Below are 15,466 nucleotides of genomic sequence, written 5' to 3'. Positions count from 1 at the left end.
ACTTTGTTGGCTTATATTCAGTTCATGATCCACCATAACCCCTAATTCCTTTTCAGCACTACTACTGCCTAGCCGATAGCCTCATTTTGTAGTTTTACATTTGATTTTTCATCCTTCCTAAGTGTAAAACTTTGCACTTGTCTTTATTAAATTTCATCTTGTTGGATTCAGAGAAATTCTCCAATTTGTCAAGGTCACTTTGAATTCTAATCCTGCCCTCCAAAATGCTTGTAATCCCTCCCAGCTTGGTGCCATCCGCACATTTTATAAGCATCATCTCCACTCCGTTATCCAAGTCATGGTGGTTGATTAGGGCACCCAGAGCTTTGAATTGGCATGTTGAGTTCTTTTTATTATTATTTTAAATCTGAATTTAGAAAAAATGGTAACCAGTGTGTAAGAAGTGGGCGTATACATGTATACGGGGGGAAGGATAGCTCAGTGGTTTGAGCATTGGTCTGCTAAACCCAGGGTTGTGAGTTCAATCATTGAGGGAGTAATTTAGGGATCTGTGGCAAAAATCTGTCTGGGGATTGTTACCGCTTTGAGAAGCGGGTAGGACTAAATGACCTCCTGAGGTCCCTTCCAACCCTGATATTCTATGATTCTATGTATCTAGAACCACAACCACAGTAATATAAGGCTGCAATGGACCTTAACAGGTTATCTAGTCCATGCTCCCCATGTAAAGGCAAGATTAAGTCAACCCTAGACCGTGTGTGTGTATATATATATATATATATATATATATATATATATATATATATGGTAGCCAGAGCTGCACTGTCACTGTTGTGCAACATCCTGTCAGTGCTTCCCTGGGCCCAAAGCACCAGCCAGGGCTGCAGTCTCCTCAGGAGGTGGGCGAGGCAGCATGGTGCTTGCAGGGCCCATGGCTATCACTGACTCCTGCATGCTGTGCTCACCCTGAAATATCCCTGTTCTGGGTCAGAAATTCCAGCTTCAGAAGCTGAGCTCCTCCATCAATATCTCAGGCACCCCCGGCCCAAACCCCCGGCCCAAACCCTTGGCATGGGGAAACAGAGGCACAGAGAAGCGAAGTGAGTTGCCCAATGTTGCACGTAGGTCAATGGAATTGCTGGGAATAGAACCCAGGAGCCCTGGCTGCTGCTGCTAACCACTAGACCATCACTGTGTTGCAGACACCTGGAGTGTGTATTCTGGGTACCCACGTGGTCTGTAAGCCCTTATGGCGACTCCCTTTGCAGGACCCCCCCCTTTTATAGCATGATACAAGCGCTTCTTTGACAGGGCTTATCGTGGCATGTACAGGGCCATTCATGGTATGTATCCGATGCTGCTATACATTCAAAAATTGCCTAGGACCTTTGGAAATTATACCTACCGAGTGGTTTGCCTAGGGCCACTGGGGGTTACAGGCAAGGCCGGCCCTAGACCAAATGGCGCCCCAGGCAAGGAGCATCTTTGGTGCCCCCCCTCCCATTTGTTACCTTATTTTTTTATTGCATTTGTAATTCATTCATTTTTCACTAACCTCCTAGAATGTTCTGGACCTTGGTAGAATCTCGTGGAACCTTCCAGACTTTCTGAGAACAACATTTCCCAGAATGTTGTCAGCCATGTGAACAAGGTTCACAATATCGCAGCTGGGCTCTTACTTCACTTCACTCCGTTCTTATACCTCACTGACTGACTTGCGACGTCCTACCCAGCGAGGGCCTGGCTGACAACATTCTAGAAGGTTCGAGGAAAATACAGTTCTCAGAAAGTCTGGAAGGTTCCACGAGATTCTACAAAGGTCCAGAATGTTCTAGGAGGCTAGTGAAAAATGAATCTGCATACGGAATGCTTGAAACATGTCACTTCAAATGTTCTACTTTCCCTTTTGTCACTAACAACAAAAACAACACCCCAAGCCCAGTGCCTCCCAAGCTTGGCACCCCAGGCAGTCGCCTGCCCCTTTATCTGGCCCTGGTTACAGGATAGATCAGAGCTGGTTTCCTTTCACAGCAGGGTGGCTTTCTGTGTTCTTAGCTGAAGCTTTAGCAACTCCTCACATCAGATTAAGGACAAGGCATTAAACTCCGGTCTGTCTCTCTTCCCCAGGACCAGGCTGAGGTTCCCGTCCAGTAAAATTGCTCCCGTGCTGAGCGTGGCCGAAGCACATGAGAGGATCCTGTACGGCCTGAGGGAGGGCAGCACTGTGAGTGCGGATCCTGACGAGGATGCTGGTCAGGTGGCCAGGACCATGGGTCTTTGGGAGACTGTTTGATGGCCGAACTGGAAAAATCTAGGTGTACAAGGGATGTGGTGCAGTGGGGACCCCATGTAGCGTATTCACTGCTTGCTGCTGCTGGAGACGGTCACCAGTGCAACTAGTTTGGTAGTCTGAGCCAACATGAAGCTAGTTGCATGGCTAGTTCAAGAGGGGCCCAGTGCCTAGCAGGATTCTTACCAGCCAAGCAGGAAGAGCATTCACAGAGCTATTGGGGAGACCAGGGCTGCAGTAGTAAAGGGGGGCTGCAGGTGAGGAAAGGCCTTGGTGGCAGGAACCATCTCTTTGTTGTATCTTTGTGCAGCGCCTAGTACACAGGGCCCTGGACTCTGGGCACTACCGCAGTCCAAATAATAGCTCAGTGGTTTGAGCATTGGCCTGCTAAACCCAGGGTTGTGAGTTCAGTCCTTGAGGGGGCCCCTTAGAGATCTGGGGCAAAATCAGTACTTGGTCCTGCTAGTGAAGGCAGGGGGCTGGACTTGATGACCTTTCAAGGTCCCTTCCAGTTCTATGAGATTGGTATAAAGGGCAGAGCTGGTTGGGGTAGGAGGGTTGTTGGAGATGAAGGCAGGTGGGTTGGGCATCTAGGGCTGAAATAACAAAGGATGTTGCAAGACAGGAATGAGATGCATTGGCACAGCTGGGGCATGGTTCTGGAGCCCAGAAGCAGGAACTGATGTTGCAGGTTGAAATAGAAAATGAATGGCAGCAACAGTGACTCCCTGTGATCTAATTTTTATGCTTGCGGTGCTAATGGACAAGCCAGTGTGCCCTGATGGGAGCCACTGGATTCAGCAGGGCTACGCAGAGCGGAAGCCGGGAGAGGCTATGGTTCAGGGCAGTGGCTAGCTGTTCGTATGATGCAGAGTAGTTGGATGGGATGGGCTGCCCGTTTTAGCCACCTGCTTCCCAGTGCTGTGGCCCTGACACATGGCTGTTTCCTCAGGTCTCTGACGCCTTGTCCCTGGCCGGGATGGAGTCCTTCATTCAGAAGCAGGAGAAGTTGCTGGAGGCGATGTCCAGCGAGGCCCCGGAAACTGAGGGGTCAGGCCCCACGTACATTCTGCAGCAGACGGTGCGCCAGAAGGATGACCCTGGTAAGCTCCTGCCTGCCAATGCCCCTCCACCCCACCCCATCACTTGGCTTTTATGTTACATGCCTCCCCCATCTTCGTCAGTCTGTTTATCTCATAAGGCCTTTGGGGTCTCCTTGCCTGTCATGCTTTTGGCACTCTGATTAATGATTGAAACAACCAGACCTCTCTAGCGCCATGCTGGGAAGCAGCTGTGTGCTGGATTGTCGTTGGAAGCAAAGGGAAGAATCAGAGCCATGTGGGTGTGGAGTGCATGGCTCAGTCATCTCTTTGACGCTGTCCTGTGGCAAGAGAGCAAGGGCTCTCTCAAAACTCCTCACTCGCTCCAAGCTACTTAGATGTAACCTCTTTGGGTTTCCGAGCATGTCCAGCACCCATCACAATGGGGCCCCACTCCCAGGTTGAGGTCTCCAGGCACCACTGCGATACCAGTGATAATTAATAGCTAGTGGCCAACAGTCTGCAAACCAACGAAAACAAACACTGCTCCACCCAGCATAGAACAGGCTTTGGGAATTTGCTACCCAGGAGCTGGAGAGAGAAAGCCATTGCATGGTGTGAAAAGGGCCTGAACAGTCTTGCACACAGTAATATTTTTAGTTTTACATGCTGAAAGGGAGTGATCCAGTCTCACGCTTTGTCCCCCCACCATGCCCAGCATTGTCTCATTTGCGTTTCTCTAAAATAACCTATTGGCGGTACGGTGCAGGAGCTGATGACTCACTTGTTCGTATATCTATATCTCTTTTACACCCCGTCTACAATAAAAAATCTGAATGACTCTCAACATTAGCACCACAATGATCTTTATGAGGCCGCACCCTTGAAAATTCCCACCTGGGCAGATACGTGCTGCTGCTTTGCATGACAGAACATATCCAAGAGAAAGTAACAAAGGCAGTTTGCAGAGAACAGGGTTGTCTAATACTTTGGGAGTATGAGTCTGGACTCCCGTTTGCTTGGTTTTTCCCTGATGGACCCTGGGCAAGTTATTCCACCTGTGTGGCCCTTGTTCCCTGTTTTCCAGGCAACCAGGGAGGGAATGACACTTCTGTACCCTACAGGTTGAGATGTGAAAAATGTTTATGGAGAGCTTGGAGTTCCTCTGCTGAACGTTACTATAGAGATGCATTTCCTAGAAGCGGGAGAGGGAGACATTTAATACATTTTAGTTTCAATATTGCATTAAAAAAAACCCTCCATTAAAAGAACATTAAAGTTGCAAAGTCAAGAACTCAAAAGTTAGGAAATGCCAGAATTAAGGTTGCCTGTGCAGCTGTCATTCAGTCCCCTTGCGTTTATGTGATATACTACACAGTCTTTCAGAGGTTTGTAACTTGGCCAAATTTGGATGGCTTTAATGGGACCAGCAAAAGGCACATCTGTGACACTAGGGTGACCTCTGCCAAATTTCAAGTCCCTGCTCCAAGCATGGGGACACTAGAGCTTCTCAACAAGACAGTTGCAAGAATATTTTTAACATGGGCAAAACGATGTATTTTTCCCTAGTCTGTTCTTGGATGCGGCTGAACTGTTTAAGCTGAAACTTTCCAAAAAAATTCATCTTGAGGCAGACACCCAGCCTGGAAGATTACAGACCAAATGGTTAAAGGCTGGTTAAGTTATAATCAATTGCAAACACGGTCTCATAATAGGAAGTGTGGGGCATCCTTATGTATAGGTAGCGGTGCCTGCCCTGCCTCTAATGAATGTGAATACATAGCACCGCAGGGCTGTCAGGTCTGAGGTCACTGGTCTGTACAGAACAAGTGAGACGCGAAGGAGTCGTGTTTAGCTGAACTCTCGTGGAAGTCTTGCGTAAATGATGCTGACTTATCTGAGCCATCACCAGACCTGGAAGCAGCGAAGGGACGGAATGGTCTGGGAGGAGAAGGGGAATGTCTGCGAAATGGCTTGCCAAGGACAACCAGAGTCCATATTTGTTGAGTAAGTGACCTGTCAGAAGAGGGGGGCACAGTGAGGTTGGCCAGCCAGTGACCTAGGCTTGGGGGAATGGACATGAAGGGAGTAAACAAGGTTAATTCATGATCTGTCGTGTAGCGCTGCCTTGGTTTTTGCGCGTGGTGACAACCAGCTTTGGCCCTTCTAGAGCAAATCCAAGCCCCAGAGGAATGTAATGCATGAGAGGAAATGATTCCCAGAAGGACCTGGCGGCCAAATGTGAGCCGCCGATCTTACTAGACGGTCATGTGAAAACAATTAGCGTCCAGTCTGATGGGAGCAAGGGGTCAGCTCACTGACAGCGAGGAATGAAAGCAAAACCCCTGTCCACTCTCCTTTTGTGCAGTAACTTGAGCAGGAGCAGGAGGACTCTGAAAGGTGCTCCAGCTTCAGGAGAGGATGAAGGGTCTGTGACTGGGACAGTGAGGGGAACAGGAGGTCAGCACATGGAACCTGTGCTTCAGTTTGGCCACCCGTAATATGGGGAAAGTAACGCCTCCCACCTGTGTCGCGTACCCTGCGATCTAGGGGTGCGAAAGTTCTCTAGACGGGCTAACTGCAATTAAGATCTGAAGCTTGCACAATTTGGTTAGAGAGTCCAAGGACCCTGAGGAACAGACCCGGTTACCCTGTCGAGGTCTGACAGTGGCACATCCCTGCTGATGTGTTCGTGTTTTGAACCGTTCCATTCTGTGCTGGGATACCGTCGATGCTGGGACCAGAGCCTGCCACAAGATGGCAGCCCAGCAGTGCTAACCAGAAAGCCAAACCACCGGGAAACCTCAGGTTGGGAGCAGAGAGGGGCATGCCTAGGAAAAGCCCAGCTAACCTCCCCCTACATCCACCTTCTCTCCACACTCAATCAGTCCAAACTCTAGCTGCTGAAATTGGTTTCCTCCCCACCTGTTCCAATCATGCTGCCATCCCTGAATTCCCCCCATTGATTCCTCCCTGTAACCCCCACCAGTACCCACCCGGTGGTATCCCCTGCCTACGTCTTTGTTTTTGTTTCCTCTCCTGATCCCCATACCTCTCCTTCTGCCTCCTTTCCCCATTCTCGTCTTCATGCTTTTTTTGTCCTATTGGCTGTCTCCGAGTCTGAGATCCTTCCAATCCCTCCTTCAGCACCCACCCCTCCAAGCAATCTCTTCTCCTCGTCCCAGGTTCCCTCCCCTGGAAACCTCTGCCCCATGTCTTGTCTCCCCTTTGATCTTGTCTTATTCTGCTTGCAAGCTCTTTGCACGGTCCGTGTCTCCTCTGCATTTGTAAAGTGCCATGTCCGCTTAGGGGCTGTATGGAGACGGGCAATGAGGGCACCGACTGGGAGCCTTAATCCTATCATACGTTCGTGTTCTGCCACTCTCCTCACTGGGGAGGAACTGGGGATGCCCAGCCACTTAGCCAACGCCTCCTCACGCTCGGAATGGGAATGCGTGACTAAGGAATTGGCCATATGCACCATACGATGTGGCTTTATTTGTCACCAGGCCTTTCCTACAAACCACACCGATTGTGCCAGGTGCTATACCCATGTATTGTAAACGACACCCCCGGCCTCACACCCGCAGCTGGGGGTGCAGTCGGTGGGGCAGCGAGTGACAGCAGCTGGAGATCTGGTCTACTCTGTATTATGGGGGATGCGGGAAGGAGAAGGGGGCTGTTTGGGGTTGGATTGGAGGTGAGAGAGGCCGAGGGGTGTTTTGGAAGGCAGGTGCTGCAGAGGAGAGCGCTCTTGTGTCCGGGCTGGAGCTGGGACTAAATGCAGATGTCAGGGGAACTGGCTGTGGGTGGGGGTGTTGTGGCATGTCCCTAGGCAAGGAGCAGCATTCGGCATGTGCCGGAGTCTAGAGAGCTGGTAACTGGGGTCCTGTAAGGAAGGGAATCTGTGCCTCAGGAGTGCAGTGTTCCTGCTGTGACTGCAGAGCTGTGGTGTCACTCTGATGCAGCAAGCGACGTGGGTGCGAGCCAGCTTTCTCACATGCCCCCCCTACCTCCCGGCAGGTTCTGAGACACCCCTGGCAGACATGGCTCTGGACCTGCTGCATCTGCTGCTGATGGATCACTGGAGCTGGCTCTGCACTGAGAACATGCAGAAGGTGCTGCACCTGCTCTTTGGGTCCCTGATTCAAAGGTAAGATCTCTGCAGCACTTCACATCCCCAGGGAGGAGAGAGCTGAGCCGGTCTCCGCTGGCAATGCAGCCCTGGGTCGTTTCCCTTTAGAGACAGGAAGGACTGATCCATAGCACCAGGTGCCCGGCTCTTGGAGTGGGAGGTTTTGTCCCTGGCGGGAAGGGCAGCATGTCCAGTGAAGGCTGCTTCCTGGCTGTCCAGTGTGTGCTCTCAAAGGGTCATGGATCCATCTGGGTTGGTAAAAGCAACAGCCACCCCAGTAGGAATACGAGGGAAGTTACGTTAGTGGAGGATAGTCGCTACTAATCTCCTCAAGCATTAATGAATTTAGTCTCCCAATACCCCAGGGAAGTAGGACTCCCAGCCTCCACTGACACGGGCTCCCTCTCAGTAAGGGGCAGGTCACAGCTGTGCCTTGTCTGATGTTCCAAAAAGAAATGCACGCACTGTCCCTGAGCAGGGTGTGTTTGTAAACCTCCCTCCTGCAATGCCACGTGTGCGTGGCTGGTTCGGGATGTGCCAAACCTTCCCTAGTCTGGCTGGCTCAGAGCCCCGTCCTTGGCTGGCGTATGCATTGAGCGAGGGCTCACTTTTCTTGTGCAGTGGTAACAGCTTGGCTGGACCTGCCGCACGTCCTGCAACCTTGTGTCCTTAAAAATATGGCTCCTGCTGTGTGAGCTGGGAAAAAGGGGGTCATTTGCTTGGCTATTAGCTTGGTTATATGGAGTGGCTCTTCTCGTACCATCTCCCTTTCCCAGGAGGGATGCCTAGGGCCAAATCCTCAGCTGATGTCAATCAGTTAACGCAGCTGCACTGGTTTACACCAGCTGAGGATCTGGTCTTTGGAGGTAAACGGCAAAGCTTTTCTAAAGAGCCAGAGCTCAGAGCCCGAAAGCATTTCCTCTCGTGCAACAGATGTTCCCCAAGGACTGTGTCAGGGGAGTTTGTCAAAGCCCTTTCAGGCTGGGGCTTCTAGCAGCCACTAGAAAGTTGGCTCCTCTGGGGGGAAAGGGGAGAAATGCTACAGCTTCTCCACAGTCGGCTTTTCTAGCTGAGTAATGAGTTGGAACCTGATCCCTGTGTGTGTGAGCACAGAGGCACCAGGTCCTGACACTGCAGGTTATCACCTCCTACTACACTGCGTCCCCGTTATCCAGGGAGCCTGCAACGCCGACTCCTTTTCTACTAGAGAAGTGTTCACACGCTAAGCACCTGACTGGCTCTGTGACTCGTGCCGAAACTGGGGATCCCGAGCAGAACTGTGTTCGGAAGGCTGGGTGTGTCGCCCCTCCATGCAGTCTGTGTTAGAGATTCAGGGTCAGACAAACCTAATGTCTCCATGGGCCTTTGCCTAGTGCCAGGGACCTGTTTTAGTGCCCAGATCAGAGTGTTCTGCACTGTTTTCCCCTGGAAATAGAACTAAAGCAGAGCTTCCAGTCCAGTGCTCAGCACCCTTGAATTGTAGGGTGAGGAAGGAGGTTTTTGAATTAAAACCCACAGAGCCGAACCTCCACCCTCTGCAGTTTGTGTCTGGATCAGATCCAAAACTGGAAGGGGCCTATACTTCCAATCTATGTCTGATGCGACCCAGAAGGCTGGGGTGAGGGGGGTTGTTTTGCAAGGTCAGCTGATCTGTTACCAGGATACTGGTGCTATAGATTAATTGCTCGGACTTCTCTCTCCTTTGCTGTTCTGGTTGACGTAATGGGCAGCACGAGCAATAGGATGGGGGTTGGGCCTCTCAGCGCCATTCAGCTCCAGTGTGGGATGAGAGCTGGGGTAGAGTCAGAGAAGGCGCGTGGATGTTCTGCTCTGGGAGGTCAGCGCTGGTGTTTCTGCGGGAGCAGCACAAGTCGCTTGGTGGCTCTGACTGTGACGGAGCGCTACGGTGGGAATCTCCATTTCTCTGTGTTCTTGGCATTGCTACCTGCCGCAGAGCTGAGAGCAGCCTGTGTTTGCCTCGGGGTACATCTCTCCTGCGGACGGTAGCGTGATCTGCCCAGGTATACCTGCATTAGCTCTCATCTAGCTAGCATAGCTCAAAATAGTGGTGAAGACGTGATGGCGCAGACCCTGGCATGGGCTGTACAAGCCCTCCCAGAAACCTGGGTATGTCCTGGTATTGCTGACTCGCATCGGTGTCCATGCGGTTGCATCTTCACTGCTATTTTTATCCACGTTCGCTAGAGTGAAGCTAGTGTGGGTATGCAGACGCGAGCTGCATCGTTCAATTGCAGTGTAGACGTACCCTCGTTAGAGGAGTGATAAGAACAGGTGCTAGCCACGCCCACTCAGTATGGCACTCTGTCCCCCTCTAGTGGTGGCTGGGCCACATATAGCGCTTTGGCTAACCAATGTGGGTCTTGTCTCTCGGGCCGTAGAAGCTCAGGCTTTAAGACCCGGGTTGGGTCCCTGATGACGATGATTCAGGAGCTTTGCATTACACAGACTTGGGTTGGAGGCATTTCGCCATTCTTGTACTCCTGATTGAACAGGTCAAACCTAAATACAGCCGCAGCCCTGGCACCCTGACTCTGGTGCCGACTGCTGCTGGGTAGCCCTAAGAGGGAGGAGCAGATGTTAGATGCTGTTTCTGTGGCATGAACTATTCGATCCTTGGCAGCCCCTTTTCTCTGCTAGTGTAGACCAAGCACAGGAATAGCATTAGCAAATTAATGCTCCATCTAGTCTGGCATCCTGTTTCCAACAGCGGCCAGTATGAGCTACTCGAGAGGAAGGTGCAAGTACCTTTTTCTAGGCAGTTATGGAATAACCTGTCCATTGGGCGGGGGGTGGGAGATCTTCCTTCCTGACCCCTATTAGTTGGTTTATGCCCTGAAGCATGAAGGTTTACATAGAGTCAGATGTATAGCCTGTTGTGCTGCTTCTGATGCCCCCAGAGGGTTCCTTTCCTGCTTCACAAGATTCCCCATTGGGGTCTTAGCGCTTGAGAGGGTGTTGGCGGGCGCTGCTGCTTCAGAACTGCCTCCCACTGCTGTACACTCCTCTTGAATGGCGAGGAACATGCTGTTCCTGGTGTTTTGATGCAAATACCCACATGGGCATTCCAGTTTCTCTCCAGCAAGTACTAGAATTCCTCCTGTGCAGCTGAATGATCCAGATGCAATGGGCCAGATCCCCCTGCCTGGTGCAATAGTATTGAAATCAGTGGAATTGCACTAGGGATGCCTTTGCCCCCCCTTTATACCCACATTCTTCCATCCTTTAGTGACTTGCAGCGGTTTCTCATTCCTCACCGGTTCCCTCTCTCTCTCTCGGTCTGTTCCCTGGCACCAATTGCCATAGCATCCTTCAGTTTACACCTGAAATTACAAGTGTCCTCTGCCAGATGCCGTTGCTAACTAGTAACGAGTCCCCTCCTTCCCTCACCAAAATATCCCACCCCACCCTTCTTTCCCTCCTCTCCCTGGCTGGAATAGTTGCAGCTGGAGCCAGGGGCTATAAATCTCCCCAGACTGTCAGTTTCATGGCAACAGGAGGCTGGAGGAGAAAAGCTGGATGACCGAAAAAGGTATTGTTAAGTAAAAGGGAGCACAGGCGTGCATGTCTGCAGTGGTGCCGAGCACATCCAATTGTGTAACATGGAGTGGTCCTTTTTTGGAGCCGCAGGGAGAAGCGGGGTGGGGGTGAGGGGCAGCTGGGAGTTGAGACGACCCCGAGCCAAGAAAAGATTCCAGTTTGTACAACCCTCTCTGCTCGCTCAGCTTGCGTCTGTAAACAAACTCTCAGCCCCGCTCCAAATCTGTGCCCCTCATTTATTAAACTGTCTCTTTCCTCCCTTGGGTCAGCAAAAAATGTTCCTAGCCCTAGGGGAGGAAACAGGGCTGTGGTCCTCCCTGTCGGAGTGAATTCAGAGTTTGCATAGGGGCCTGTCTGCAAACGGAGATGGGGCTATTCTTGGTTTCTGGGGTATTGCTGCAGGAACTAGAAGCATTTAGACAGTCCAAGTCCCTTTTTGAATGGGTGAGTCAGTGCAGTGATATAAATACAGGCCGAACACCCAGTGGCTGCATCCCCGCATCCTGCCCTCAAGCTGTCCCCTTTGGCAGCGGTTGCTACTGTGTCAAAGGGACAGGCACCCCGGTGCCACAGTGATGGGCACAGCGAGACAGCCTAGATCCGGGGCGCACTCAGGGTTCCATTTTAGGATCTTAGCCAATGGGAGAAGAGATGGGGGAGCCTGGTTTCGGGTCTCTCAGAATCAAGTGCCCATCCATGTGCCCTGGGCTCGAGAGCCAGCTCCACAGGGCATCCAGGAATGGAGCCACCTTTGGGTGCCAGAAGATTAAAACAAATGAATCAAACAGGCAAAGCGTGAGGGGGGGGGCGGTGTTTGTGGAACCTTTTGAAGACCAAGGCGAGGTGGGAGCTTGGCTTGGCCTGGCCTGAGCTGGCCACCATCAAGGCCTAACCTGGCACAAGCCCCTTGCTGAGGCAGTGGTGGTTCCTGCAAATGAGCCACTTAAATAGATTTCCTGGTTCATTTATGCTTAGGCCTCAATGAGGGGCACTCGGTGCTAGTAGTGGTAGATTCTGGGCTGTGGACATCTGCCCCAGGGCACTGGCTAGTGGCCATGAATGTTGGAGATCTACCATGTCATGTCCTACAGAACAGCCACTGGGAGTGAGCTCCAGTCACCGCAAACCTGACTCTCCTCACCTCCCTCTGATTCCTCTTTGTGATAATGTCTCTGCTTTGCCTCTAAAAACGCTCGTGCTCTCTGCCTGTGGAATTTCCTGGCATCGCCTCTTGTGTTTCCCAGGCTCCGCGGTGCTGTGATGATCAGGGGAGGCTGAAAGATTCTCGATGGCGGTGAAGGCGGCCCAAGTATAAAACGTGTGGCAAATAGCCGCAACAAGAGCCTGGTGCTCGCGTGGAAGAGGTGTGTCGCGCGGCTGCGCAAGAGATCACGCAGCGTGGGTGTGGCAGGGGCTGCCGGCGTGGGTGCAACAAGCGTGTGTGATCAGAGCAGCGGGTTTGGGATGCAGGAGTAATGGGCTCCTAGCATGGGTGCTGCAGGACCAGTAAAAGGTGTTGTAGCCTGTGGTCCAGGACAAATAGAGCTGCAGCATGGTTATTGGGGTGGACGTGATTGGTGCAGCAGGCCTGTGCCGTGTGCTCCCAGCATGCAGAGTTCATGTGTGCCGATTGTACCGCTGTATCTGTAGTGTGCAGACTGTCTCTGTGTGTTACTGCGATGGCAAAAGGGCTACGGGTGGAGGGAGCAGAAACCCTAGAGCAATGCCCTGAAACCCTGCTGATGAAGCTAGAGAATCCCGAAATCTGGTGGCCACCTAGGGTAGGTTCTAATGGAGCCAAGACTGCCTGAATTCTGATGGCCCGTGAGCTATGTCCCATTGCCAATAGCACAGGTGTCAGGAAGCCCTGATGACTGGATCAATAAGTTGGTACTCGCTGGCTGTTCTGTGTCATGTGTCCCATGGCCAGTTCCTTGGTCAACCTGCTCAGCTCCTCGCCAGCCACCACTGCAACCCTTTGTATCGGGTCAGTGAGCTTCCCGGGGTCTCTCTTGATGATACCACAGGGAGTCTGGTGGCCACAAGCGCTCCTGCTGCCGTGATCATTTTAACCATCTGGGGTTTTTTGCTCTGATTTTTTCCCTCTCTGGTGGGTTTGCTCCTTTCAGCCCGAGCGAGAGAAGTGCTCGCTTTCTCTTGCAGAGCATGTCTACTTCCAAGTAGATGACTCTGGGTGAGGAGGGGAATCTAGAGACGAAGCCAAATCTGGAAGGATTCAACTCCATTCTCAAGGCGAGCGTAAACCTCTGACTGCCAGAAGCTGGGAGGGGAAGACGGGTCAATCGCTCCGTAATTGCCCTGTTCTGTACACTCCACCTGAAGCTCTGGTACTGGCCACTGTTGGAGACGGGGTGCTGGGCTAGATGGACCATTGGTCTGACCCAGTCTGGCCATTCTTATGTTCTAAGACTCTGGATCTAAACACCCCCAGTTTGGGGAGAATTCTGGATCCAGGTCTGAACATTCCCCACTGCCTTCTATCTCTATCACGTTTTTTGCAATAAGCTGTTCTAGTAAGTCGTCCCCCACCCCTTCCTGAACATCACAAGAGAGGCGTGCATTTTATACGACCCATTAATCCAAAGATAAAAGAGATTGTGTCTCATCACATCCTGGCTGTCTGTACTTGGTAACCCGAGCGGGGCTGCCGTGCTGAGGCTCGGAAACGCATGTGTATATAAGGGAAGCGTGGGCATATGCAGTCAGCTTTGATGGTGTCAGGTTCCACGTGGCTTTATAGGGGGCACGGAGCAGGAGTTAAAATAAATGAAAAGCATCCCTGGCTTGGATGACCGATTAGCATCTCCTGTCCTGAGGCTCCCTTGGTCATATGCTCGCATGGTTCTTCCAGATCTCTCCCCTGGCCTTTGTTCCCCTCCTTCGGCACCTTTATAGTGAGCACTGGATGCAAAGGGACCACCTTGTCATCCCTGGGGATCAACATCCCCTGTTTGTCCATAGCGGAGGAGCAGAGCGAGTGAAAAATGAGCTGTGGTAGGAGTTAGCCTAGCTAGATAGTTGATGAGTGGGACCAGCCAGGTGGTCTTCAGGTCTGCATGAGGTTTAGACTGGGAATCGAGGTTCAAGCTAGAGGCTGACCCAGGGCAAGGATCTGGGTTCACCAGCACTGAAATCTTCCGAGCTGCCCCAGTGATGTTTAGGCTCCGTGTGGCAGGAATCTCATGAGATCGCTGCCCTTGCCAACTTTCCACCATTTTGGATATTGGCAGCCTCGTGGGCTCGGTTATTCTGGTATGGATTCTATCCATTGCTGGTTCTCCCAAAATTCCAGCTGGCCTCTGAGCCAGGATTGGGAAACAGGGTCCTTGTGGGGATGGATCCATCCTAGATCTTTAAGGGAGACTGAGATCCCAGGGCTGCTTCTCTGAGCCTCTGAGAAATCTGGGGTTCTGAGTTGGGGGACCCTGGCATTGTGGGGAAGGGGGGAATGAGGGGTCACACAAAGCCCCTGGCATGAGGGAGGAGCTGGAGGTGTCTCAGGGAGGCCCTGAAATAGAGGGAGAAGGGAGAGTGATACACAGCATTGGGTGGGAAAGGGGTGGAATCAAGGAATACAAGGAGCCCCTGGTGTGAGCCTACAGAAGCAATGAAGTGTGCAGCCCTCTAGTTATTTCACCTGCCACAAAATTGCAACCTCACGTACTTTGACTGAAAAGTTCCCTGCAGATCCTGGAATTTTGAGTGAGGGGTGTCCACCCCCCAGGTGGGCGGTAGGCAGCTTTTATAATTATATTCCAGCAGCATAAAGAGGCCCCAACTGAAGTTGAGGCCCCACTGTACGAGGTGTTGAACAGAAACATCGAATGAGGCTGCCACTGCCCCAAGGAGCTTAGTCTGTGTGCAGAAGTCAGACAAAGGGCAGGAGGGAAAATGGGCACAGAGAGAGTAAGTAGGATGCCCATGATCAGTGGCCAAGCAAGGAATAGAACTTTGGTCTCCTGAGTCCCAGTCTAGTGCACTGTCCGCTGGGACTACATCTTGCCCACCATGTTTGAATTGAGAGGCATTATGATTTTTACCCATTGTGGAGTGGCTCAGAAAACTACAAAGCCGTTCACTCGTTTGAGTCCAGGCCAGGCTGATGGTGACAAAAAGCTGTTGCCATCTGATGGCTTTTTGGATAAACTTTTATGAAACGAGTTTGATGGGTCTCAGTCTAGATCTCAGCCATCTCAGTAGAGGGGTGAGAGAGTTGAATGGCCCCTCTTACCCCGGGAGGTAGTCGGAGCCAAGGGGCATTGGTGAAGGATAGAGGAAGATCGTTCTGCTGCTGCCTGTGTGGTACTGTTGTATGGATAGATGGAGGGCACTGGCACAAAACTGGTTGTTGTTTTTTTTTTTTTGCTAGTGAAAAGTGCAAGAGAGAAACCCCCAGGACATGTGCACACACATGTGTGTGCTGTAATCCTGTCGCAATATTTATCCCTTTTATTTTCCTGG

General features: G+C 51.6%; 1 protein-coding gene across 1 annotated transcript in view; it reads left to right on the top strand.

The window, feature by feature from the left end:
- SNX19 (sorting nexin 19) overlaps positions 1 to 15,466 on the top strand; it is a 51,903-nt gene that overhangs the window by 10,800 nt on the left and 25,637 nt on the right. Inside the window, exons 6-8 of the mRNA XM_054005445.1 lie at positions 2,089 to 2,185; positions 3,204 to 3,354; positions 7,315 to 7,444. Coding sequence (XP_053861420.1) covers positions 2,089 to 2,185; positions 3,204 to 3,354; positions 7,315 to 7,444 — 378 coding nt within the window. The remainder of the gene's footprint in view (positions 1 to 2,088; positions 2,186 to 3,203; positions 3,355 to 7,314; positions 7,445 to 15,466) is intronic.

Source organism: Malaclemys terrapin, chromosome 15 (genome assembly GCF_027887155.1).
Source record: "Malaclemys terrapin pileata isolate rMalTer1 chromosome 15, rMalTer1.hap1, whole genome shotgun sequence".
Classification (NCBI taxonomy): Eukaryota; Metazoa; Chordata; order Testudines; family Emydidae; genus Malaclemys; species Malaclemys terrapin.
This window is presented reverse-complemented; position numbering and strand designations above follow the sequence as displayed.